The 27,934-nt window shown below is 55.2% G+C and overlaps 1 protein-coding gene across 9 annotated transcripts in view; it reads right to left on the bottom strand.

The window, feature by feature from the left end:
- Window positions 1–27,934, bottom strand: part of LOC128914117 (ankyrin repeat and fibronectin type-III domain-containing protein 1-like) — a 260,886-nt gene that overhangs the window by 177,794 nt on the left and 55,158 nt on the right. For all 9 annotated transcript variants that reach the window (XM_054212698.1, XM_054212696.1, XM_054212695.1 and 6 more), the window contains one exon: window positions 5,760–5,953. In XM_054212698.1, the coding sequence (XP_054068673.1) occupies window positions 5,760–5,832 (73 nt within the window). In that variant the 5' untranslated portion in view covers window positions 5,833–5,953. The remainder of the gene's footprint in view (window positions 1–5,759; window positions 5,954–27,934) is intronic.

Genomic DNA, 27,934 nt, shown 5'->3' on the forward strand with positions numbered 1-27,934 from the left:
ATTGCAACAAAAGGGAAAAAATAACAAAAACGCAATAGGAAATGTCTCCATGATATCACCGCTCTGCTCTTTTCTGAGCAGCTTGGATGCCGCACGCTTTTTGTCGCCCATCTTGTCTTTACATCTGGAGTTTGCCGTGCCTCCCACCCCCCAGCCAAAATCACTCCTCAATAGCCATAACAAATAAACACTAAAACCTTCTTGCTCAATTTCTGTAAAAATCATCAATTATCACATACTGCAGCCCAAAAGGGCATCTCACAGGATCACCTTCAGAAATTCTCCCCCTCCTGCAGCCTCTTCCCAAGGCATCGTTTATCTCTGATCTCTGAAAAGCCCAGTATCTTCAGGCAGCAATGAGCACGACCCTGCTGTGCCAGGGCTGAGGAGCGAAATATTTCCAGAGCTCAAGGCGAATAAAGGCCTCAAGATAAAAACCAGCCACAAAGGGAGCGAAGTCCACTCTGCCCAGCGAGGCTGGGGGTTTTACATTGAACAGGACGAGAGCCAGGCTGGACACTGCGGCCTCAGAGCAGCCACCAGCGACTGCATCTTCTGTGTCTCAACAAAAGCGTCCCTTCCCCGAGCTATTTAAGGTGTAAAGGCAGCGCACCGCGTGCTAAGTCCTGCCAGCGGGTCTGAAGGCACTGAGTTGAAACCAGCAGAACCAAGAGAACAAGAGGGAAGAAGAGGCAGGGTGAGAGCTTCAAAATGCAAACAAAGAGGCACAACCTGGAGCACAGCACTACCTAGCATAGCATCTTTTTCTTCTTTTTTTTTTTTTTTCCACCCCTCGCTACTTTCAATTTAATAAGCTGCTGCTGCTCCTCTCCAAATGTCAACTCATACAACACAGGAGCTGCTGTTTGAAAGCTGTGATTATTCAAGGCACAAACACATCAATCGGAGCCCAGATCCAGACTGCCACCGTGAGATAGCATTGCTCCGGGGACGCGGCAGGGAACGTCATGACACAGGCGCCGAGCCCCGGGAGGAGACCCACCCAACACGCAGGAAAATCGCACGTGGAAGGGGGAACCAGTCCCAGTGCCCCCGTGTTCACCTGCGATGGCTCAGCCAGCACCTGCACCACCCTCTGTCCCCAGGGCCATCCCCTCCCAGCCCCATGGCATGCCCAGACAGCCACCATCGCTCTGCTGCCCTGGAGGAGGGAGGGCCAAGGCCACGTGATAAACATAGCCCAGGTGCCGGGGTACAAGGGAAAGGACAGCCGTGTGCTGCGCCCACTCCTCCGTGTGGGACATCTCTCCTGAGGATGAAGGAGTTCAAAGCCCCACAGACCAACAGGGTCACATCTGGTCTCACTGATCCTGGTTTCCCATGGATTTTTTGCTGTTCTTGGTCTCTTCTCTCTCCAAGGGGCTACAGGCAGCTGCATCCTCCAGCGCAGTCCTGCAGTGGGACCAGCAGCAGAGCTGCTCCCTGGCCTGCCCGAGAGGTGACGCCCTCCAAACCTCTCCCCTGCTCGGGCACAAGGGCTACGGGCATGGAGAGCCACCACAGAGGGAGCCGGGACCTTGTCTACCCCAAAAAGCTTTTCTGCATGCTGGAGGAGCTCATTCCTGACTTCTACAAACAAACAAATCAATGCTCAAGCCCGAACAGCCAGAAGGGAAAGATCAGGAAAGTCTCTGGAAAGGAAATGCCAGTGACAGGAGCAAGCCCATGGGCTTGAGGCCAGCCATCTTATACTCTTCTGCCTTGAAGCTGCTCACCTCTCTGCCATCCAGAGCTACGCCCAGCAACATCGGCACCTCTAAAAGACAAAGGATCTTCTTGGGCGTAGCAACAACAGTTGCTTACAAAATCTTTCTCCTTTCTGAATCTGAAGCGTTGGGGAGGACACGGACCAAAGGACAGAGGGGGCAGCAATGCCAGAGACCCGCTGCCTCTCCAATACTTCCTCTCAGCATGGACAGGCTGATCCCTCAGCCGCTGCGAGCAACACAAAAGCTTTTTCTCGGCACCAACACCGATGCACAGGCTGGTGTAAAAAGGCCCTTCTGTTCCTCTCTTGCGCAGGGGGTGGCACGTTGCCCAGGCACCAGGCTGAAGTCTCAGAGCTGGGAGCCGCCTTCTCGTCCAACAGCACGTTACCGTGGAAAAGTGCGCAGGAGCCAGCCCCGCGCCCCAGCGGAAAGCACAAGGTGGGCATCTTCACAAACACATCTCTTCCAGGCGGGGGCCGTATGCCTGTGCTAAGTTCAACAGAGATGCAAGACTGACGCTCCTCCAGATGTTGTGGAAGGCCACAAAAACATCCCTGTGAGTATTAGGAAAATTAATTCCAGAGTCCTGGTCTAAGCTCAAACCCAGCAGCTTCCTTTCAGCTTCTTGCCTTTCCTCCCATGGGCATAATTCCTAATAAGCTCACACCACCCGTGCTACCAGTTAGCTTTTTCACAGCGGGGCATGGAGCCAGTTTCTGAAGAGCTCAGCATGCTGCGCCCAGGCAAGGGAGAGGGGAGGCAGGTGAAGATGGAGCTCTTCACCATGGTCTGCTCCTCCCAGGTGCCAGGCAGAGGGAACTGCAAGGGGTCAGAAACACAAAACACAGGCAGCGACCCGCCTGCGCTGGCTGGGCAGGTAAGAGCTGCAGGCAGGCGAAGGCTGAGCAGAAGCCCCTGCCTGCTGCAGAAAGAAGAGTGCAGCAAAAAGTGTTTCCCAGTCTCACCCCTAACACTTCACGGGGGCACAGAAGCAGGAAGGACAAGAGAAAGGCAGCTCATTTCTCTGTGCATGCGTGAAGCCTCTCGGCACACCGCAAAACACAACGCCAAACAGATAATCGTAGAATCATAGAATCATAGGGTTGGAAGGGACCTCTGGAGATCATCTAGTCCAACCCCCTGCCAAAGCAGGGTCACCCAGAGCAGGTGGCACAGCAATGCGTCCAGCCGGTTTTGGAATGTCTCCAGGGTTGGAGACTCCACCACCTCTCTAGGCAGCCTGTGCCAGGGCTCTGCCACCCTCAAATAATGGTTTGGACAAGGCAGGAGCTGCCCCTGCCCCTTTTCGAACAAGCCCTGTCTGCCATCAGGAGTTTTGAGTTAACCCAGGAGAGCTGCTGCAGGCAAGGGGCGAAAGATGGAGAGCTCGGAGCCTGTCTCAGCTGAGCACACCACCGCTTACTGCAGGTTACCTGGAGGGGAACAACAAAACCAGACCAACAGGACACCCAGTTTCAACAGAAAACTGTCCCTCAGCTCTCCTGGCCATCTGCTGGGCCCCAGCTCCCCACCAGACACCTCAGTGCCTGCACAGGTGCCAGACAGGTGCAGACACCTGGGCTCCTGCCCAGAAGCCATGGTGCCACAGCAGAAGGATCTCCTGTGACTTCCCACAGAGCGACAGGGCACTCCCCTCCTCTGGCGCTGCCATGCTGGAACCGCAGGACACAAAGCAGAAGGCTGGGGAACACGTGCCGGAGGTCAGGTGAGGATGTCATGTCTCGTTCATGCAGGAGGAGACAGCTTCTCCCACCTCGCTTGGCAGCTCCTCTGCTTGTGGCCCCAAGGACAGTGGTGAGCCGGAGCCTGGTTTCTTCCCTGCAGAGTGGTGAATTCTCCTGGAAGATGAGCTTTCCACCTCTCCCAGGAACAGCCCTGCTCCTGCCAAAGCCTTGCACCCCTGTAGGAAAGCCTCTTCGGAGGTAGCTTGGGCCATGCGTCCCCCACTGCAGCTGGCTGCATGTCCCCAACCCTCGACTGGGGAGCGGTGGCACCTGCTCAAAAACAAATTCACAACTTCTTTAAGGAGAGGATCTTCTCTCCCTCCTGAAACCCTGCAGCCCAGCTCTTCTTCGTAAGCACTTGTGGGAATCCTGCTTTCCTCATCAGCATACCGGGGTTTGTTAACCTCCGGTGCCAGGCGCTGCTCCGCTCTTGTCCTGCTCTCCAGATGTCACACCCTGCCACCAGCCCAATCCCTGCAGCTTAAGGGTTGCTGTGTCCCTGCAAGCGAGGCCAGATCTTCTGCGCCGACCAAGTGCCACCTCTTGTGTCCCAGGGCTCAGGCAAACGCAGTGCCGCATGTTACGGGAATTACTGCCAAACGCGTGATCCGGGCTGCGAGAGACTCATACAAGAACCAGGTAATGCTGAGAAAAGCATCTCTCTTTTTTTTCCCCCCTCCATGATAGCATGCTGGTAGCCTTAATGAGTAGCTAATTAGCACTTCCTAATTGAGTATCAAGGAGCCAGGAAAAGAACCTGAGAGGATCTGGACAGAAAACAACGACTCGTTCATTCATCCAAGGCTCTGGCTGTGGAGGGAGCCTTCTAGCCTCTGAGGGTTTTCATACTCCTCCCTCTTCTTGGCATCCCAGGCGCCTTCCAGCCATGAATAAAGCAACATCTTCAACTCCTCTCCTGTGCAGTCGGGGCTCTCCCTCCACCCACTGTGCGGGGAGGGCTCTGCACAGGGATTGCGCCAGGGTGGCTGCTCCGCGGCACACAACCATGTCTGCGCTCACCACGAGAGAAGGCGTTTGCAGCAGAAGGTGATGAGGTTTACGGTGGGTCTGACTCATGCTGGGACTCCATCCCACCGTCTTACACCAGCCTCCCACTCCCTCCCTCCCTCCCCCTCCAGCACAGCTCCCTGGAAGCACCGGCACACCAACCAGGGTGTGCTGGAGGCCGCGTCCTTCACAGCTGTTGCTTTCTCAGGCACAAGTCATAGAACCCTGCAAAGCACTTTTTGCCCTTTACCCGGACCCCGACTATTTCTTCAGGTCTGTCCTTGCAAACCGTGACCCAGGAAATCCTGAGGGGTCACCGAACATCACAAGCCATTTTTGATTCCAAGTAGTGGAGTTGCCTGCAATACCCTACCTACCCACAAGTGTCCCCGCGGGTCTTCCTCCCGCACCGAGACCCGCTCTAACAATTTGATGGGCCGAAAGGAAAACCACAGGTCCTGCACGCAGTGGAGAGCAGTCACTTGGGTGACGGAGCTCAGCAATGTGCCAAGACCCTCCTCATGTAGAACTTTTCTGAGAATTAGTAGCATCAGGAAATGAAACGTAGCCTGCAGAGCGTTCAAATTAACGCAGGGTTTGGACAGCTGCTCTGCTGGTAGCTCACAGGGATCTGACTGCGAGTGAGGCAGATTTTAAAAAATAAAAATAAAAAAATCCAAGGGTTCTGTTTGAAGGGAGCTGTTTTATATGGGTTTTATTTAGCTCTGGATTGTCAGCCCTGGCTTGCAGGCCTTATCTTTGTTTCAGTGCTAATACTCCCTTTCCCCATCATTTTTATGGCCCCGGTTTTGGCTGGCACCAAAACCACTGAAACACTTCGGCCATCAACAGTTTTGCCAATAAACTTGTTCAGAGCAGCTGGCCCAACCACATTAGGATTCCACCAGGATCAGCACGAGAGTAGAACAACATGATAAAATGTGGCCAGGAGATGCAGCTCGCCTGGAGGCAGAAGGCTCTGAGCATCGCCTCCCCGCAGTGGGCGGCTTTCACGAGCCGACTCCGCTTTTTCATCAGTGTAATATGAAAGGTGGGGAGGTTTAAGGCTCAAAGAAAGGCTTGAAGAGGGGCAGAAAAAAAAAAAAAAAAAACCTTATCAAGAAGGGCTGGTTTTGAAGCAGGACAAACCCTGCAGAGACTGGGGCTGGATTTATTTTGGTGTCTGTGCCCCTGGAGAATCAGGACAGATTTGCTAGGATCTTGCAGGTCCCCAGAAAGAAAGGGTAGAAACTCACCCCAGCTCTGTGTCACTCACCGGTAGAAGGGACCGTGCAGCCTTTCTGGCAGTCGGAGGCCGAGTGCTTCTTGTAGGGCTTCTGCTCCGGCATCTCCTCCCTGTACGGCGTGGAGTCCAGCAGGGGAAGCCTGCTCAGGACCGGGGACTGGGGGATGCTGGGCAACGTCCGAGACTTCCCCAGGAGCGGTCGCTGTGGCTTTCTGTCCAGAGACCTTGAGGGAAGAAAACACAGGGCGCACCCCTTTCAGTAGGTGGGATGGCTTCTTCAAGCCAAGGACCCTTCTGGAACACACAACGCTGCCACAGGACAGAGAGCATACAGTCCTTCCCACCACCAAACCGCACACTTCATTTGCTATTTCAGTAACGCCACTTCCCTTCGCCAGTGTATTTTAATTAGGATTTGCATCTTGAGCCGCAAGCCACAATCAGCATAAACAGCCCATGAACCATTCTCAGCTGAAGCCCTTCGTTCTCACGTGAAGCTCCCAGCCCACCTCAAAACTCACAGATAATCAGGACTAAGCAAATAAACAAACCAGAGGGTTCAAGACTGAAGTGACACAAACTCCCTTTACAAGAGGTAAAAGCCCCACTTTAGCACTGAGCGCCGTCTGAGGCAGCAGAATGCTTTTCTGGTGGGAGCCAGGTCACGCAGGAGCCCCAGGGACACGCTCTGTAAGGAAGATCCAGACTGTACCAAGACAGACGCACACAGCAGGCCCTGTAGAGACCACGAAGGTGTCACACAACATGTAGAAACACAAGCGCAAGGTCTCTGTGGGGTCCAAATTCAACCGAGTCTGATGATGGGGCTCAAAAGCTGCAGGGGGGACCAAGCCACACACCAATGCACTAGCAGTGTGACTGCGATTCTCCTTCTCCTCCAAAACCCCAGAGAATGCCAAGCCTTGCCGTGGGGCATGGGAGCAGGTCCCCTTTCTCCTGCTTCACCCCAGTGTCCCTCAAGGGACGGTCCTCAGGTGCCATTCCTTGGGGGTGGCACTGCCCCAGGCCATGCTGCCTGATCATGCTGCCATGATCCCGGGGATGCGATAAAAAGGAGCGGATGCCCAGCACTGCTGCGGTGAGAGGAGACATGGCTGGATCGATCCCGTGTCAGGATTGACAGCCACTGGGATCACCCCAAGGCTGTCCCCACTGTCACAGAGACCACACCTGAGCCCGACCGAGCTCCCAGCACAACCCGAGGGGGCTCAAAGGGCCCCTCCTCACACAAGGCTGTTCCCGAATCTCATACTGAACGGTATGAAACCTTCCAATTTCCATCCAAAATTCAATTCTTAGCTGGTTTATGCTCACTTGTTCTTGTGCCAATATTAACCTTCAGCTTAAATAATTATTCCCCCTCTCTGATGTTTGCTCCCATGATTCATTTCCATTACACTGCAGGCACAGCCCCTTTCGGCCTGCATTTTTCTAGGCTGATTAAGGCAGGTTCGTTCAGCCTCCTCTCACAAAATGAGCTTTCATTCCCCACATTGCTTCCACACCCTTCGCTTGCCCTCCCATCAGCTTGGATCCGGCATCCTCCACCCGTCCCGGGGCATCACGCAGAGCTGAGCTCCCAGTGCGGACGGGAGGGCGAGCACTCTGCCTCCCCGCACGTAACAGCACTAAATTTTACCCTATTTCCACTGAGCAGGTCCTCAAGGTCACGCAGGGAGAGTCTATCATGCAAAAGCTCCTGACCCTCGGTGGCCGCCTGTCACCACTATGTTTATTATGATCGTTTTTCACTCCCTTTACAAATGTGACAGCAGCTCCCGACCAGCATCGGCATCCAATGTGATTCACGGGTGAGCAGTGAGGCGGGGGTTGGGGCAGAGCGCCGGTGCCATGCAGGGCTCCTGCGGGACAGGGGTGCACCAGGAACACCGTGATGGATGCAGGTGGTGCTCGGGGAGGGCAGGAGCCACCGCCAGAGACCGGGCAGCCCCTGCGCTCACCGCCAGCACCTCTTAGCCAGATGCACCCATTGGAGCAGGGATGGGGATCACACTTCAACTTGTAGGTTCAGAAATTTATTAATTTCAGTACTAATTGCATTCGCCCTTGATTCCCAGGCAACACTGCTCTGCTCCACGGAGCTGTCACTGAGCGCTCTGGGGACAGGGACGGCTGCAGGGACAGCACTGCCCCTGCCCTGGAGAGGCACCGCCGCGGCTGCGCCAGGCACACAGCATCATCCTGCCCACTCCAAGGCCCACGCTTCGCTTGCATCGAATGTGAAAACAAGCTATGCCAGGAGATACAAAGCCAGAATTAGCATCCCAAGTTGTTTCTATTTCAGTAAAACGTATGTACCTCTCGTTGTAACACATTTCACTGGCACAAGACAACAGGGATGTAGCTTAACACATCGCTGTGCTGCATAAATGAGTCCAGGGCTCTGCGGGAGTTCAAAACATTCCTTTTTTTATTCCATGTAAATCCCAGTGCTTTTAAAAGTACCTGCGCAGAGCTCCATCACCTGCAGAATGGCATTAGCATTTTAAGTGCTAACATCCCTTTGTGCCTACAGTGCCACTCACACGAATCACACGGGGGTAAAAAGGGAAGAATTCACACCTTTAGAAGAGCAATTTCTAAGTTGTGTAGCTGCAGACAATGATTTCTATCAGAAAGAGCAAAGCAACTAGAAACCTCTTTCTGTCGGAAATCTGACCGCGAATTCCCTGGCAAACTTCGGCTCTCTGGATCTACCATCTCGCGTACAACTCCAGAGGTAGCAACTGTCAGACGGGACCCGACGCCGCCACCAGGAAGTCACATTGCATCTACGTATGCTTCCCAAGCAAGTCCCCACAGCGAGGCGGTATCAAGGATGCCACATCCCATTAGGAAAGATCCCCAATGGAGTGTAAAGCTCAATTAGAAACGCCATAATCAACGCTGTTACAGCCTATATTTAGCTGCTGGTTGGCATTTGGGTAGAAAGGAGAGCACATAATCAAGTCTTGACAAGGGTGGAAAAATCCTTCTGGCTGCGTGTGAGAGCTCAGGCGGGAGCCCAGTGACAGCTCCATCACTCCCAGATGGGGCAATGTGAGAATGGTCTCCAGCACCGGGTCCCCTGCCACCAGCCCTGGGGACAGCCGTGGGGCACAAGCCAGTTGTGCCAGGCAGAGGGCAAGCCCAGCAGCCTGCTCCAGCATCCCCCACCGAGCCACTGCCCGTAACACCGACAGAGAAAAGGTTAATGCAAGTTAAACCCAGGAAAGCCAGATCCTGCATCCCTCCTGCAAGGAACTGCATTCCCCCAGCCTGTCCTCCCTGCTTATTGCAAGATGGGAGACGGTGCTCTCAGGAGGGCACTTCCCAGCCCAGCCCCAAGGCTTATTATCCATCTCAGTTTGAAAGAGAGAGGACGGAGCGTCCGCCTGACTCCAGGTAAGGATGGAGGAGCCACCACGCCAGCCCCAGCAGAAATCCAGCAACACCGCAGAGATAGCAAGCGGGTGGGAAAAATAACCTGAAACCCACTACTCACACAACCTAAAACAAGCCTCACTGACTTGCATGATTTCCCAGGGTTGTGAGCGAGAAAACCTCCCAGCGCACATCCTCAAAGTGCCTGAGGACGGTGACCCTCTGCAGAGGCCCTGCTCCTGGCAAGGGGGAAGCCCTGGCCCTGCCACAGCACCCAAACCCAGCAGCTCCCAGACAAACCCAGGCACACACTGTGCTGATCCAGCTCCCCCAGGTCTTCCCAGCACCGGGCTGCTTGCAGAAAATGGGAAGGAGTGGAGGAGGCTAAGCCTGGGAGAGAGGGCATCAGCTGCTCCGGACTTTGCCTGCCTGCTCCAGCGCTGTGGCTTGGTGACAGCCATACACCCCAACACGCAATTTCCAAGCTCTAAAGGGGACAATGCGTGTCCCGAAGAGCCCACAGCCACGAAAGGCAAATATGGATTCAAAAAAAGAAGATGGAGAAGTCAAACAGCTGCTCCTCCTCCTGCAGGACTGCACGGCATTGCACAGGTCATTCTTGGTGGCTCCTCTTACACCCGCGGTCAGTTCACTAAATCTGCTGAGCAAAGAAAGCTTAGAAAACCGAAGGTTTGAGGAAGAACAGATAAACGAGGTACTGAGATTAGCCTGGGACTGACGGAGGATGGCAGGGAGAGGGCCAGGAGAGCAGGGCTATTGCAAAGAGACACCACTCCCAGATCTTCCCAGCCAGCAGCTGCTCCTGCCGGTAACACGCTGCTCAGCCTGCTCCTCCAAGGAGGTGTAACTTAGCAACCTGACCTTAAAAACTCAGCAAAGGTTTCAGCTGGGTTTGGGAAAATGAGAGATGCTCCAAGCCAGGAGGAGCAATTACCCACTACAACCCTCTTTTGGTACCAGGCGGCAAGGGCAGATGTGCCTCTGCTCCGGCATGGCTTCTTACCACCAGCAATGGCCGCAAAATTGCAAAAAAAAATAAACAGAGCACCCACATCCATTCCCTGAAAGAGCTTGCAGAAACCCGGCCGGGTGCAGGGTGACAGGCACAGGGGGAAAAGGAACTCACAGCCCCAAAAGGCAAACAAGGATTAAGGACACGGACCTGCTGGAGCGGGGCCAGAGGAGGCCTTACAAACCATCTCTGCACAGAAGCACAAGGCAACGGCAGCCTCTGGGACACAAGTCAGCATGGTCCACAGCCCAAAGCAGCGGCACAGCCCCATGGAGAGCAGGGAGTGAAGTTTATGGCACAGCAGAGGGAAAGCCTGGAGAAGGAGCCTGAGAAGAAGCGATACAATCAAGTAAAATACAGGGCGGCCTCAAAAAGCAAAGCCCAAGGATTCAGGTAGACCGTAGCCTTCACAGGGCATTCGTGCGTGCCCTGATCACCATAGTTTGCTCTGGAAACCTTATCAACTGTTAGCAAACCCATGAGTCACTGGTACTTTTCCAGTGACCCTGTCAATTGCAAAGCCAGAGAAAAATCACCCAAAAAACACCCAAAGAGAAAATCTTCTTTTCTCGCTGCCCAGTATACATACCCGAGTTAACTACCCAGCAGCCAACACAGCAGCCGCAGACCTGCATCAGTTCTCATATCACGAGCAGCGCCACCACTGCCACGCGGAGCCACATTTTAGCCCAAGAGAGGAGCAGCCGACTCCAAGTGAGGTGACCATTCCAGCTGGAGCATCGCGGCACGGGGCGGCCAAGCCCTGCACACCGTCCCCTCCCTACCCCGCACAGCTGCCAGCAGCTCCATCACCCCCACGGTGCTGCTGCCAGGTCCCCCCCAGGCAGCCCCGATCCCAAGAAGAGCCCTGGAGCACAAGAAGTTTGGCCAGCCCTAAGTGCTGCACCGGGGACCACACAACCACGCTCGGTTACTTTTTTTAACAGTTTGGGACCAGCAAGGAGGCAGCAGCAACCTGGCATCCCCCGTGCAGGAGGATTTCAGCCATGCAACATCTCTCTCTCCCCCTCCCAATTCAAGCCAAGGCTCCACAAAACCACCTTCACGCTGTTAAAAGGTAACAGGAGCTGAAGAGCAGAGGATATCTTTTATCTGGTTGTGAAACAGTTTCAAAGCAAAACAAAAACCAAAACAGCATTCAGCTCGCAAGTTCAGAAAAGGAGAGAGAAAGAAAAAAAGAAAAAAGAAAAAAAAAAAAAAAAGACAAACCACGTGAAACTATAAAAATACCTTCCCAAGCTCAGCTGTGAGCTGGGAAATACCATGATTTCCACCAGCTGGTTTGCAAAAGCTTCCTCTCCTGCCATCTCTCCAGCTTGAAGCGCATCTCTGCAGCAGGGGCCATCGCCCAAGTGCCGAACAAAACACCCCCCGGCACCAGGGGAAGAATTGCTCCTGTCCCTGCAAAACCGCATTTCAATTAGGATGGGTGACACAGGCTTCAGGGGTCTCCGGGAGGTGCAGGAGAGGAGGTCTCACGTCCCATGTGCCAGAAAAACACTCCCGAAGAGCTACTTGGAGGAGGAGCATCCAGCACCCTCGAGTCCGGCTGTGCCCCGGGACCCAGCACCCTGCTGGGCTCAGGGTCAGTTACCAAACGTCCCAGAAAAAGGCCAAAAGGCCTTTCGGTGGCAGCGGCTGCCTGCTGAGCCCTGAGCGCTCTGGTGTGCAACAGCTGGCGTCGCACCCAGCGACTGCCGATGCCCCTGACAGCCTCTCGCCCACCGGGCTTTTATTCGGTGCTCTGCTGGCACTCACCCCTGGCCCCACTGTCACTGCCACCATCCCCTCAGGCCAAGCCAGCCCCCCCGCCCCGGCAGCCAGCCTCATGCGCTGCTTCAGGGAAAAGAGCTTAAAAAACAAATTTTCACGCTTCACATCTGCAGTCGGGAACCCAAGCACCGCGGCTGTGTTTTATAGCAATGCTTCCATTTCAGCACTTAAATGTAATTGTTAAAAGGGGAAAAGGAAACACTTTGGGGCCACACACTGCTGTTCATTTACTCAAAGCGTGTTGGTTTCATCATTAAAGGAACCTGTTTTCTGGCTCCTTTGCAGGCAGCGAACTAAACCCCCAGCCAGGGGGGAGCTCTCCCCAGCCTCCCCAGGTGACAGGCACGCTGCAGGACCTCGCCAGCCACCCTGCCCCGACCAGACCCCAGCACGCAGACACACTCTGTCCCTGAGATGTCACAAGACCATCCCCTCCGCGTCCCGCAGGAGGGAGGAACCCTGGGCACCCTCTTGCCCACCTGCCGCACCACCCTGCGCACCACGAACCGGGGGCGAAGCTGGTGCTGGGCGCTCGGGAGGGCTCTGGCAGAGATGCCTGGCCCAGACCCGCTGGAGTTGCACTGCCTCAACAACAACAAAGTCCAAAGACAGAAAGTCGCCGGGGCCAGGGAGAGCAGCAGAAACACTTCGGGAGCGTGAACATTTATCTGGCTCGTGGAGTTCTCACTGATAAATGGGGAAAGAGGGCAGACGAAGGCGAACATATGAACCCCAGCACGACAGCGGAGCGGGCGAGCATCCTTCCCCCCGGCAGCTCGAGAGCGTGACCTGAATCCTCAGGGACCAGTGTTGTCCTCCCCATGCCCATAGCCAGGCCCTGCCGTGCAGGCACCTGCAAAGCCAAGAGGATGGCCAAAAGCATCAGGGATGCTCCGCAGGGAACACAAAAGGCTCCCGGACCGCTCTCCAAAAAGAAAGAGGGCTGAGGCTGCCTTCCCCACCTTCCCAAGAAGGGTATTTTAGATGAATTAGGAAGCTCACCTAAGGATCTTGCACACTGAAACTCAGCCCACCAGCAGGACGCCACCCCCAGGGACACAGCACCGACTCAGGAACATGGCCAGCCCCGAGGTAGGCGAGGGACAGCAAAGCGTGTTTGGGACATGGCTTCCGTGTGATGGGCACATTAAGTCAGAGGACAAAGAGGCCCAGAGAAGAGCAGTGCAGTTCCTTGCTTTAAATGGCAAACGCAGTACCACACCATTATTTACTGTACATTGATGTTTAAAGCTGGAGGGAAAACAGAGTGGAGAAGGGGTTTTGTGACCTGCCAAGGGCTGGGACAGAGCAAAAACCTCCCACTTCCCCGGCTCACAAGACGTTGCACCACAGGCGCTGTGCCCCAGGCTCCTGCTTTTCTTCTGTGGCGATTACTCATCTCCTGTTAGCCCTTGAAAAATTTCAGAGACAAAAAGCTAATGAAGCGCAAGTAACATGGAAGACAAGCACCCTGGCTCAAATTTTAAAAGGTTGGCTAACTTGCAAGACAAATACGCAACTGCCTCCTTTGCATTTGCAAAACGCCTTTCAGGGAGGATGCGAAGGGGGTGCAGCGTGATGTCCAGCACCCATCACACCTCCAGCACCCACCGCCCTCCTCTCGCCAACCCCTTGCCAACCCCGCACCGGCACAAAATCCCTGAGGCAGGACCGGGGCCGCGACGCTCGTTCACTGCTGTCCCCCCAGCAGAGCCCAGTCCCTCCCAGAGACACCCACCAGCTGCACCACCAAACTGCTGATCCCATTCCCAGCCTCATGACACCCGGCTGGTCTCCCCCGTTGCTTCAAAATCCAAGTCACACGATGGGGGAGACAAAAGCCGCTGAGATCATCTTGGAAAGGACACTGCTGCTCCTGACAAACACGGGGGAGACCCTTCAGGCATGAACTCTACGTGCTCCAGCGCAGAAAGCATAAAGACACTCGAGACATCTGTCAGGGCTGCTTGATTTGTTTTAAATCCTATAATTTCTGCAGCGTGACCAAGTTTTCCAGCACTTGATGCTAACAATGGCAAAGCTGGCTTAGCTCTGACTACTAACCCCTGACAAAAATAATTATTTCATATGTTTTAGTCAAAAAATATATTTATAATCATAGGCTCGGGCAGCGCGGTGTTTTAAACACTCCTGGGCACCACCTTTCATCCCAAGCCTTAGGCTGGTTTTCATTTTCCTCTGAAGCACCAGAACATCAGTAGCACAAGAGGCAGGTCACCACCACCACAGTCAGACGGACCACAAGCCCATTCAACAAGACAGATTTTTATGCTTCCAACATGTCACAGTAACATCCCCTAAAAAAAAACAAACAAAAAAAAAGCAAACAAACAAACAAGCAAAAAAAGTCTTGCCATGAAGGAGTAATGGATGCTGCGAGGAGCTGGCAGCAGAGCTTTCAGCAAGAGGCGCTCACCTCTGCCCTCCTGGGCTGGGAGGGGTTAATGGATTTTGTCTGTCTTTTGAGAAAGAGCAAGGAGCGAACAGCCCAAAAATACCAAAAGGAACCGTTCCTGGGCTTCGCAACAGGGATCAGAGCAGCCCTGGCTGCAGGAACATGGAGACCAGGCAGGAGCAAGTCGGGTCCGGGCTCAGGTCTGGGTCCCAGCCAGCCCCAGGACCTCTCTGCGCAACGTCACCCGCACGGAGGATGAGACGCTGTCCCGTGGGGCTGGGACATCCCACTGCATCCCTCTGTCCCCCGGGATGCAAGGGATGCAGAGCCCAAAAGCATGAGCCCAGGCACAGCTTTAGCCGCCGGGCTGCGCGTGAGTGATTTCAGCCCAGCGCCCGCGGAGGACGCAGAGCCGGGCTCTGCTGGGGGAAGCTCGTACCTGCTGCTCAGGAGAACAAACAGCCCCAAAAATCACCAGTTTGAATAAGCTCCCGCTCTTCCCACCTCTCCCTGGAAAAGATGAACGTTAAACGGCAGCGCCGCTGTTTGCTCCAGAGCCTCCTGACACACACACACCCCCACTCCAGGAGGGGTGAATCAACACACACCCGCTGAAACCCCCTTCCTGGGCGCCCCTTCTGCCTGCGGGGATCAGGCGCTCCTGCAGCCCAGCGCCGGGGCTCCGCTCCCCTTTCCTCCCCTGCACCACCACTGGGACCTAATCAAACAGCACCACAAGGGTTAAAAGCACCATTATCATGAATTGCTTTTATGCTTCAGTCACTGGATGTATTTTCTCCACGCCTTCCCCACTAACATTCTCCTACCAGCGGCTGGGTGGTGTGTGCAGGAGCAGCCTGCATCCACCCGCACCAGAGGATGAAACCCCAAGCAGCCCACCCAGCTGACAAGAGACAGGGAATTTCCCCAGCAGCAAACCTTCCCAAGATAAAAACAGCCTCTGTTCCTCAGGAATATAAGTGCGATATAGTTTTTAGGCCTTTGGAATGTCATCAAGGTGGCAGGAACAAACCCATGAGTTTCTATTGCTCCCTTGCAACCTCGGGGGTGCCAGATGTGGGCGTATCTCTGGAGACTTCTATAACACGCACCAGGACGGAGTCCTTCCATTATCTACATTTTAGCTATTTGTTCTTTAAAGCAACAGAAAGAATGCACTGAAGCTTTGCAGTTTTTCCACAAGCACAGATTTGCAGCCAAAAAAAAAAAAAAAAAAAAAAGATGCAACAGAGGTGGTGACCTGAATTCTGTGCACGGGGCTGGCAGCAGTGGGCCTGGAGCCACAACAGGCCAGCTCTGGTGGCTTCCGAGCACCCAGCACCTGTGGAAGCACACGGGGGGCTGCCGTGGGTAGGGGGGGTCAGGGCTCCGCTCCCCCCTCGGCGGAGAGGCTGCCACAGTCGGCCCAGCCCAAAGGAGCTGCTTGATTCTGCCTGCTGTTCTTCCCCATCGAAAAATGCAAACTAAAAATATTTTGCGTAAGTTTGTACAATTGCCAACTATTCCTACAGGAGAAAACACAGAGTTTTGAGGGGGGAAAAAAGAAACCACACTTTAATTTTTTAATTATTAAAGTATTCTGGTCTTGAAATACTCTGAACAGAAGTCTCCTTTTTTTTCTTTCCTCTTTGAAATGCTTCCTCCTAGGTCCAGAAAAGGTCTCCTTTGTCAACCCATCCCTCCTCTTCTTCCTCTCCATCAGCCCCGTCTGAGCCCACCTCCTGCAGGGGAGCATCAGCTGGATGGATGCTCTCTCAGGAACCCTCCAGGGGTGGCCTTTCCCCCAGGGAACAAGGGGTTTGAAGGAGCCAAACACAAGAGGGTGCTGGTCCAGCCACATGGCTGCTCTGCCTCCAATTTCCCACCCTCACACAGGAGCCATGTCAGGGCTGGTGACTTTGAGGAGGTCCTTCAGCACCCAAGGCCAGCTGGCTGTTCACAGGGCAGGTGCTGAGCATGCCAGAGGGCGATGGACAGATGACACCTTCTGCTCAGACCCCTCCGAATCACAATGGCATCTCCCCTCTGCTCCTCAGGGCTCTGCCCGCTGCCCCCGCGGGCACTCGCGGGCCCTGGCACCACCATCACAACATCAGAGGGTCGCGATTAGAGGCACAGAGTCTAGTTGGAGGTCAGTGACGAGTGGCGTTCCCCAGGGGTCAGTACTGGGTCCAGTCCTCTTCAATGTATTCATCAATGACCTGGATGAAGGGATAGTGTGCACCCTCAGCAAGTTTGCTGATGACACAAAGCTGGGGGGGGTGGCTGACACAGCAGAAGGCTGTGCCACCATACAGAGAGACCTGGCCAGGTTGGAGATTTGGTCAGAGAGGAACCTTATGAAATTCAAGAAGGGCAAGTGTAGGGTGCTGCACCTGGGGAGGAATAACCCCCTGCACCAGGACAGGTTGGGGGTGACCTGCTGGAGAGCAGCTCTGTGGAAAGAGACCTGGGAGTCCTGAGGGACAACAGGATGACCATGGGCCAGCAATGGGCCCAGGTGGCCAAGAAGGCCAATGGCATCCTGGGGGGCATCAAGAAGAGTGTGGCCAGCAGGTGGAGGGAGGTCCTCCTCCCCCTCTACTCTGCCTTGGTGAGGCCACACCTGGAGTGCTGGGTCCAGTTCTGGGCTCCCTGGTTCAAGAAGAACAGGGAACTGCTGGAGAGGGGACAGCAAAGGGCTACCAAGATGCTGAGGGGACTGGATCACCTCTCTTATGAAGAAAGGCTGAGGGATTTGAGTCTCTTCAGTCTGGAAAAAAGACGACTGAGGGGGGACCTTATCAACACTTACAAATACTGAAAGGGTGGGTGTCAGGAGGATGGGGCCAGGCTCTTTTCAGTGATGCCCAGTCACAGGACAAGAGGTAACGGGCACAAACTTGAGCATAGGAAGTTCCACCTAACCATGAGGAGGAACTTCTTTGCTGTGAGGGTGGCAGAGCCCTGGCACAGGCTGCCCAGAGAGGTGGTGGAGTCTCCGTCTCTGGAGACATTCCAAACCCGCCTGGACGCATGTGTTCCTGTGCCGCCTGCTCTGGGTGACCCTGCTCTGGCAGGGGGTTGGACTGGGTGATCTCCAGAGGTCCCTTCCAACCCTATGGTTCTATGATTCCATCCCCATGGGCTCACCGCTTGCCATTCAGCTCAGCGTCTCCTCGAGGCACCCGAGGGCACAGAGCCCCTTCCCTTCACCTCCAAAGGCAAGCGACGCCGATGCAGCTCGATACCTTGACGGCTGTGAGCAGGGCAGCCAACACCCCCGCAGTTCCCCTGTGCCCGGCGGGGACCCCCTCAAAACCCACTCCCAGCTGGAGGGCAGGGTTTGCTCCATGAGGGGAACGAGAAACATCCCCCAGGCCACCCAGCCAGGAGCTGGGCTGCTTGGCACCCTCACGCGCCCCGGGGGCTGCCCTGCGCAGGCGGGAGCGGGCTGAGAAGGGCAAACAGGGACAGCCCTCCATTCGGAAACCTCCCCCTCGCCAGCCACCACTTTTATTAGAAGCTGTTAAAATTCACATCCGCCGTCTGAAATATCACTTCCTTCCCCTTCTCCGTGCGTAAGTCCCGGTGTGTGTTGCTGGTGCTTCTGTTTCCTACCTGCACACCCACCCAGCTGTGACTCAGTGCCAAAACACTGGGTGAATTAGGAATTAAACATTCTTTCTAGCAACCGTGACTCATGGGCCAAGGCTTTCTGCTGAAGGATAAGTTTTCTGCAGTCATGCTACATAAGTAATTCCCCTTAATACCAGCATAACTTCCCCCTCCTCCTGCCACCCCATACAACTACCATTCCAAAATAAAGGATGAGTATCCATTTTTTTCTGCCTAATCCAGGCAAAGATTAGCTTCAGCTTGTGCAAAAATAGTCAGCTCCCAACCTCATCTCCCATCCCAAAGATTAGCTTTAAAAGGAGGCCAGAAGCTAGGTGGAAAGGAATAACAGCGGGTGCAAACCACTTCCCTTGGCTTTAGATACAACATGGCCCCAAAACCCCAAAAAAATGACACCGAGAGCTCAGACGTGCTTTTCCAGCCTGTCAGATACAGAAAGTTGATTTTCCCAGCCGGCTCCCAGGCCCACGCATGCGTGCGTTTTCACAGGAGAGATATTAAACATAGCTCTACCTACAGCCACGAGCGCAGGTTTTTGAGGAGCATGGAGAGGCAGCGGACACCAGAGAAGCCGGTTCTCCACCGGCCAATTCCCCCTGCAGATGCGTTGGTGCCCGGCGCCACGACAGGGCAAGAGGGGAGGGAGGCAGCAGCCCACCCTGAGACAGCGGTGTCGCAGAGCTGGGGCCAGGTTACTGGGTGCTGGAACTGGAAAGGCACCCAGGCATCTCCCCACTCCCCGGTGGAGAACCAGGATGTGTCAGCTCCTGGTGGAGAGGCCCCTCGCCAGGACAGGTTTGATGGGGAGCGAGATTTCTTCTCCATGCTGCTCCCCAAGGCCCTTCCTGCTAGATCACAGCCACGGGATGAAAACAACAGGGGGAAAGCAAAGCTAAAAAGCCTCTTTAAGTTTAATATGCAAAGCCCAGGCAGCTCAATCAAGCAACAAAAGCTAAATGTCACTTCCTCCCATGGCACCGCCACTCTGCTCACAAAACAGAACCATTTACGTCTGACGGCTTGTCATCTTTGTGAGACACCGGGGACGGAGCGCTCGCGCAGCCTGGGGAAAAGCTGACGCAGAGGAGAGGGGAGGAAGACTCGGTCCTTCACCTCGCCACGCACCACCAGTGCGAAGGGCGAAGGAGGCAGCTGTGAAATGCAAGAGGGGAAAGGCACCGGTCACCCCAACAGCCAACACAGTGTCGCCATGCCAGGTGAGGTGGGAAAGAGCAGCAGCAGCGCATGTGATTTCAAACGAGTGTCACCGAAGAGCACGCAAGCTCCACCTGAGGACGGACGTCGCCCCAGCCGTGCAGCCCAAGAGCACCCTGCAACCCACCTCCGAGCTCCCGGGCCCAGCGCCTCTTCCTCTGAAAGAGGCTGAAGTTTTCAAGCTCCAACTCCTAAAGCTCTTTCTCGTCTTGCATGGCCACACAAACGATCCCCGCTAAGTTGTAAAGACACCGAGTGTTTGCTGCCTGGCACAGTTAATGGGATTAATGGGCACTCGGCACTTCTGCAAAGCAGGCTGTGGTCTGAGTCACTAGCGCTGGATTTAGGACTCTATTTCCAGCTCAGCCGGGTTAGGTACTGGCACAGAGAGCTTCCACGCAGCAGCGATGGACATCAACTTTTTAATTTTTTTATTTTTTTAACTAGGTTACAGTGATCTGTTGCAGCAGGAACGCGAATAGATGCACCCACGCACATTTTCCTGATGGCCTCTCCGCAGGCGAGGAAGGTGTTTCCCTTCCCGCAGCACTGGGAAGTCTGAAATACAAGTGCCTCTAACACCTTATTGACCGATTTCAGGTGGAAACTTCTCACTTAACACAAAACACTTCCAAGCTCCTTACTTGTTTTCTCTTTTAAAATGCGGGTATCTTGCCATATTGACACATTGTCTGGAAGCAGAAAGGTTTTGTCCAAAGCACGTCAAAAACAAAGTGGGAAAAGTCAGTCAAACTCTCGGCTATGTACGAGAGATCCTCAGTGTCCCTCTGAGGTGCCCCTTTGGGGGCGAGCTTTACCACAGGTTGAAAGCCTCTCACCCAGCTCAAGCTGCGGGATACAGCACTTGGAAAAAACGGTCCATGCACATTCTCAAGACTAAATGACGCAGCGGGGCGCATAAGACACCCCCAAGCAGCTGGCAAGGCTGGCAGACGGATGGAGGCTCCCCTGCTGCTCCATGCATCCCGTCTGGCTTCTTGCTCCGTGCTACCAGCTCTCAGCTCCTACCTGTGTTTAAAACATCCAGCGCTGACTAAAACCCCCGGACTGGGACTTTGAAGGGGCGGGCTGACTCCCCAGCGCTGTGTCCGACACGACATCGAGCGGCTCAATGCCACTGCGATACACCTCGGGACGCTGCACAAGGCAGCCGCAATCCAGCAATGGGGACTCTGGCAAGGCTGTGCCGTAAACCAGAGGTGGGAAAACCTGCTCCCACAGTTTGATCTGCCTCGCCCCGTGTGCAGGATTTATTCCTTCAATACAGTTTTCCAGCCCCAAAACTTGCCAGTTCCTCCTCTTCCCCATCACGACCGCGTGCTTGAATGCAGACGTGCTGCCAGAGCTGTAGAGATATTTTAAGCACCTAAAAACAACGAAGCACAATCCTGCCAGGAAAACATTGCCTGCTCCCCCTCCCCACTCGTCCACCTCAAAGCCCATCAAACTGCACAGCGAGGAACATGGATCAGGATGTCAGCAGGGAAAATACCCTCAAAGGAGGGGAGATAACAGCTCCCTGTTGCCAAGAGCAGCTCCTTGGTCCTATTTTCTGCTGGGACAGGCTCTGACCCCACCAGCAGCAGGGACATCTGGCCCACCTCTACTCCCCCTCAAGCGCAAAGCCGGAGCATCTCCCAGAGCACCGTTCCTTCAGCTGGAGATTAACTTGTGACATGAGCAAAACAGGCTGGGCAATTTGGATTTTTTACACAATTTAATTCTTACGTACTTTAATTAATCACCAATTAACACCAACTTACAATCACCTATTCATGTATTGAGGGGGGAAAAAAAAAAAAAATACCACCGAAACCCTAAAGCTAACACCTGTTTGTTCAGCACAAGCCAAGCACCTCTCCTCCCCGTCTCCCAAGCTGGATTTCACCACAGGTCACCCACTACCCCCCCAAGCCAGGGAAAAGCTCCTCTCCTGGAACCCACCAAGGACACAGGCTCTTCACCCCCCAGGTTTTTAGGGGTCTTCAGTTCTGCTGTTTCCAAGGCTGAAGGTCTCCCCCAGGGAGAAGGATGCAAGATGAAAAACCAGGCACAAATCTCGCCTTCCTCTTCCCCCATCCCGAAGATCTCCTTTTCCATAACCAGGCAGTGATCTCCAGATGAGCGCAACAAAGCTCCTGCGGGGGACCGTATAGGGCTCTGGGGACCGCAGAGGAGGGCAGAGGTGACAGCTATCAAAAAGGGAACATGCATCAACCTCCTGAAGCCAGGCAAGCAGATCTATCCCAAAACAGTACTGGGCCAAGAGAGAAAGCCACTAAAACCAAACAGCCTCCGAGTTCCTGCCTAGAGGACAAAATGCCTCCCAAAAGCCACCCCTGGCCAGTATTTGGGATTTTTAATGAAATGCCACTTGTTACTGCTGCAGGTCATGGCTCCCATAAAACAACTGGTGTTCTCAGGGGGGTTCTGCTTGCTGGCATCACATTCAGGCTGAGACCGGCCCTGAGAGTCTCTTTGAGAAATTCTCCTGAAACGGTTAACTCCATCAGACAACACCAGCTCCCCGGATGCCAGCACGGGGCTGTGCCAGGCTGGCTCACTGCAAAGTGGCCTCGGCTGGAACCAGCAGCCTGGAGAGGTGCCAGCTGCTTCCAACAACTTCAGCTCGCCCTGGACCCTCCCCTGGCACACGCAGCCGGACAGGGCTGTCTTCTCAGCCCAGTTACGAGACAATAGCCTTCCTCGATTTTCTGATCCACTTTCAAAAGCTGTAGGAACCCCAAATTATTTGTCCAGACCTTTCATTTTAAAAATAGCTAGCTAAATAGATGAGCTATTTTGTATAACCTGTCTTTTCCTTTCATTACTCCTCCATGCCAGAAGCGGATCCTCTCTCTCCCTCCTGCCAAGACAAAGAGCTGGGCACAAGCGCCTCGAGGCTGGCACCATGGGATAATACAAAGAACTAACCCCCCCAGACCTCAGCAAGCCCCCCCAGCTCCTCCTGTCTTTTGCCCACGGACACCTGCATCCAGCACTGCAGAGAAACCAAGCCCTGCGATGATGCGGGCCTTCATCCCGCACAAAGCGGTACAGCTCCAAAGCCAGTCAAGTTGAGCGTTGGGCTCATCCATCAATGCTTCCAGCAGACTGAAAAAAGTTACTGCAAATAAATCACTCACTTTCCCGAGATCGGCTGTGGCTGGCATGTTTACGCTCAATCACTGCACCAGTATAAGCCGCATGCTGGGGACACACTGATCCCTAGCTTGTCGCACCTGGAGCCTCTCAGCCCCCAGCAATCTGACTGTCCAATTGATTTAATAACATGGGGCAATACACCACTGCACAGCAGCAGAGCATCCGTCCTCCTGCTGAGCCCAGCTGGCAAGGCTCGGGTTGGAAAAGCCTCCAGATGACATAACAGTGAAGGTGTAATTCATTGAATCACAGAATGGTTTGGGTTGGAAGGGACCTTAAAGATCACCCAGTGCCACCCCCTGCCCTGGGCAGGGACAACTCCCACCAGACCAGGTTGCTCCAAGCCCCGTCCAACCTGGCCTTGAACCCCTCCACGGATGGGGCATCACAACAGCTCTGTGCCACGGGTCACAGCAGAGCAGGAGGGCACAGGGCACGTCGGAGGCTGAAGAGCTCCTGCAAGCAGCACATTTGGCCAACAGCACCTGAACATGGGGAGAGATGATGCTATTGCTGGGCTCATTCCTCTTCTGTGCACAAGTTTGAGCCCACAAATTCCCAGATCCAGCAGACTTACTCAACCCACCTCATATGCGCTGCTTTATCTGGAGGCGTAGTTTAAAAATGCAGGCATATTACTTAAAACCATAACTACACACCTGCTAATATCTGTTAGGTCCTGTGAGAATGCGTGGGACCACTATATTTAGAATTTAATAACTCCAGTTTGTGCATCCTCTTTACTGCAGACCTGCCTACATTTGTTTGCCGTGGTCCCAGGGGACTACGCGGCTTTGGCCAGAGCGGTGGGAGCCTGGCTGCCCTGAGCTGTGCCAGAGCCAGGGCAGGGCTCCGATGGGGTCCATTGGCTGTCACACTGCTGAGCCTGGGATGCAGGATCTTCAATATCTCCATGCACATGGAAACCTGGGGTCTGAGCATCTCATTGCCTCGTTTAATTTGCCCATGTTAGCATGAAGAAATGAAATAAAACCAGAAAATTGTTCATCAGAGCTAGAAAAAGCACCGTTGAGAAAGAACAGGGTCAGATATGGCAGCAGTTGCCTTTCACTTGCTTTCGGATCCCAGCCATGAAGCCTTTGGCTTTCTGGACGCCAGCAGCCAGTTCAGCTTGGGTCAAGGGTCTCAAGTGGGGCCTCTCAACGTACAGACACTGGAGGGAAAAACCCAGCAAAATCTCCAGTAGCTTGGGTGAAAAGTGACACTGATTTCAAAATCATCCCGTGCTTCAATCAACACTTATTTTTACGCCCCTAATCAACCGAATGCAATCAAGAGAACAGGCTTAGTGTCTGCAGGTGCACTCATGCCCTGTCGCTGGGGGAGTTGGTGGCACCAGGGACACTGTCTCCATGCTCAGAGGAGCTGCCCTGGAGCACCTGCGTGGCACAGGGGGACAAAACGCGTGAAGGAGCAGGGAGAGCACGGCTCCCGGCATCTTGAGCTCGGCCACACCGGACCACCCGGGCACATGGAGAAACTTCCACTTGGGGGGACCACATCCACCAGCCCCACACAGAGCACAGCTTCGCCGGGCAGCAGCCCCGACTGACGCGTGGCGAGCCACAGACTCCAACATGTCCACACCCGGCATCCCCCCAGAAAATTTCGCACGCCAGCAATGCCACTTTTGTGGCTAATGTCCCAGAGTTAGAAAGGCACCATGATATCTTCTGTTACATGGTAAACCACCCAACTCCCACCAAAACACAAGGTACAGGGCTGCAGCACCCTGCACACAGGGTGTCAATAGGGCGTAGAGCCCCCTGAGTGCCTCCTCGTCTCCCTCACGCCGAGGAGCGGACAGGATGTGGCATATGCTCACTCTCCACACGGCACTCGGCTGCACACCCATCACACCCCAGGGATGTGCCACGCTCGGCGGCACCCAAAGAACTGACCTTCCTTCTCCACACCCAGCCCCAGCAGGTGTGCACCAGCACAGCAAAAACCTGCTTTCTGCCCGCAACACCAAGAAAGAGCAGAACAATGCTCAGCCATGAACGTTTCTGCGTTTGTGGAGAAACTGTGCCATGCTTTGAGCGAGCGGGGAAGAGGCGACCGTCTCCCGCAACCACCGAGCAAAGAGGGGAGACAGCAACAGCACGTCACGTCTCAGCGTCTCCGCAGCAGCGCGGGGAGCAGCAGGAAGGGCCCCAGCGACAGACCTCCAACTTCTTTTTTGATCCACACAGATACTTTGATAACCTTTAGAGAGTACAAGATGCTCGACAACCAGGGAAGAAACCGAGGGGGTATCTTGGTGCTAGTTTTTCCCCTGCTGAGTGTCCTGGCACAGACCCGCACCCCTCCAGAAGCGGGGAGAAGCCATGTGCAGGTCAGCGGGACGATGCGGGGACATGCACCGCTCCTCTGCCCCACCGTGAGCCCTCACACAGGGGAAAAGCCCAGTGCAGCATCAAGTGCTAGCTGTGTCCTACAAGCTGCTCTTAATACCCAAGGAGAGACAAACCACCCAGGCACAGAGCAATTTTCTTAATTGCAATAACTGTGTTTACATTGCAAAGCAAGGCTGCGCGTACCCTGCAGCCGGGGCTGGCCTTGCAGCCTCTGGCCAGGAGCCTGAGCACCCCAACAGCAGCACGCTCCAGGGGATTTCCAGTCAGCCCAATGCCACCCCAGTGCATCCCCCTTATCAATCCACGCTGCAACCCAGCTGGTGATGAACCGCGCATCTGTCTGCCCAGAGGAGCCCCCTTGCCATGTCACCCTGTCCCCAAGCACAACCAAGACACCCCCGCAGCCCCCCCTGGCCACTGCATGCCAGGAGGCTCCATCAGCACACATACGCACGGGCTTCAGCTCCACCTGAGAAGCCACCTCTCGCTGCCTGCGCAGCCAGGGGTTCCAGACGTGGCAGCACGAGGGGCAGAGGGAGGGAAGGGCAGAACCCCACTACCAGAACGAGAAGCCAGCGCAGGGGCACAGCACAGAAAGCAGAAGGCAGAGGCAAGCAGGTACACGTGCACGTGGTCACGCACCCCGCAGACATCCGAGATGTATCGCCGACACCTGGGACGTGCCCTGGGCAGGGAGACAGACACCGGGGCGCAGAGCGAGACAGAGATGTCCCACAGAATGGGCTTGGGAGCCCCAGACAGGACAGAGGTGACGCTCACACAGCTCTTGGCTTGCTCGCAGCCTCCTCCCCAGCCCCAGGAGAGGTAAAGGGGAAGCAAAGCACCAAGGACTGCATCTCCCACCCAGCAGACACACACGGAGGCAACTAGGACAGACGGGCCACTGCCACCCCATACCTGCACTCGGTGACACTACAGCAACAGCTCCCACTCCGCCAGCCCCGCCGCCCGGAGCGCAGCTCCGTTCTCGACTTCCTCAGGCTGAAGTACTCCGTCAGCTTCCCGAACGAAGCCATGGCCCCCGCGGCGTCCGGGCGTGCGCCCGCCTGCGTCCCTGGGCGCCGGTCCCACTGCACGCTCATGCATGCTACAGCCCGGCTGCGCTCGCGACCCCACGCACTCCGTCAGCCCGCAGGACCGGGACGGGAGCGCTGCGAGTCGGAGAGAGAGAGACAGCACAAGACAGGAGGAGTTTAGCCAGGAATTACTCGTTGGACAGTCCACAGCGCGCTCCACGGCAATCCCTCACATTTCAAGGGTAGGAAGCCCTGCCTCCCTGAGCCAACCGCAGGCGCCACGCTGCACGAGAGCGGCTGGCGTCTACACGCTTATTTAGTGTGATGCTGCAGAGATGAATTAAGGAGGAGGGGGGGAAAAAGAAAAATAATAATGTCCACTGGAAAGGATCCCTCAGTAGCGATGGCACAGGTCTGCGAGCCCCCACAGCAAGCGACACCTTGGCAGGTGAGGGAGCTGGCCTCTGGGGAGGTGGCCCAGGGTAGCTGTGGTGGCCCTCAGCCAGGCAAGGGGATGATGTCTGGATCAGAAGGCGACGAGAAACCCTGAGAAATCGGCTGTTCAGATGAATTTCCAAAGGGTCTGTTCTTACGGCATACAGAGACCAGCACAGTAGGTGGAGAAGATCCCTGCTTGCTCTTCTTGCGGCTATTCAGAGTTCACCAGTTTTCCTCCCTCCCTGTTTTCCAAAGCAGGAGGCACCCTTCAGCCTCCAGCAGCACCTACCTAACATGATTTTCCAGCCTGTCACAGAACACCTGAGCGCCAGGAGAGGGACAGACATTTAAAACAAGTCTGATCCAGCTAGAGGTCACCTGCGGGCTCCGCTCCCTGAGCCCCAGCACAAAGCCCTTCTCCAGCAGGCAGCCGATAAAGGGATGCTGAGAACCCGAAGGGAAATCCTACTGCCAAACCTCCCCTAGTCAGGAGCACTTGTCTCTGCATCCTCAGTGCCTGACGCCAGCTGGGCGGAGGAAAAACAAGGGCTTAAAAAAAAAGAATAAATCCAAAATCTCGGTACAGCCCCACAGAGCAAAGCCAGATTAAGTCAGTGAAGCATGTCCAGGGCAAGGGGTGTCTGCCGGCGACTCACAGCCACGCCAAGAGACCCTCGAGGAAACAGCAGAGAAAACCAGCATTAACTTGACTGGCAGACCAGCAAGCCACCTTCGCATCCTCTCGATCCCTCCGTTGTGGATGCCATGTTAAAAACAAACAAACAAACAAACCCCCCATTCATTGCTATTTCCCCGCTTAGAGCCATCCACTGCGAGCAGCCTGCTTGCAACGAGGGATGACCCCCCGCCGCTGAAAACCTGCTGCGTGCCTTGCCGAGCCCCGCTTCCCCTCTCCCTTATTTTCTTCTGGGCTCTGGTTCAGCTTCCCGCTCCGAATTAAACGACTGTAGCAGCCGGGTATGCCCCGCCGAGCGTGAGCCCACGGCCCCCCGGGCGGCTGCCTGCCCCCGCCGGCTGCTGGTGACTCTCCGAGCGATCGTCACCGTCCCTGCTCGCCGTCACCGTCCCTGCTCGCCGTTCTTTCTGTGGGGAAGGGGGGGGGGGGGGGGGGCTTTTAATCTGTTTGAACTGTCTCCGCTCCCTGCCTCCCCGCGCTGACATTCATCCCAGCAAAACGGCACAAAGCTGCACACAAAGCGGGGGGCTGGCGATGCGCCGCGGGGGACCCTGCCAGCCTCTCCGCCAGGCAGGTACGTGGTCCCTCAGCACCTTCCCCCTCCTGTTGGCACATCAGGAGGGGAGAGCTTGGCTCGCTTCCCTCTCGCTGATGGGGAAAATAAAGCTGTCTACCCGCTGCTCCGCGCAGCCGCCCCCCTTCGTCTCCCACCTTCTCCCTCCGATGGGCTCCACCGCTGCCGGGGAGGGATCCAGGGCGCTTCCTAAAATCGACTCGCTTGCGGCGGGAGGGCTGAGGCAGAGCATCCGCTCGCTGGCTCTCTCCGGCGCAGCGTGAGCCGGTGACACCGCCACCCCTCTTATCTCCCGTCGGCTCCCCGTTACCAGCCGCCGTGAAATGCAACACGTCAAAGGAGGTCAGAGAGCCGGGGAGAGCGGAGGGGGCTGGCGGGAGGCAGCGGGAA

Source organism: Rissa tridactyla, chromosome 8 (assembly GCF_028500815.1).
Source record: "Rissa tridactyla isolate bRisTri1 chromosome 8, bRisTri1.patW.cur.20221130, whole genome shotgun sequence".
Lineage (NCBI taxonomy): Eukaryota > Metazoa > Chordata > Aves > Charadriiformes > Laridae > Rissa > Rissa tridactyla.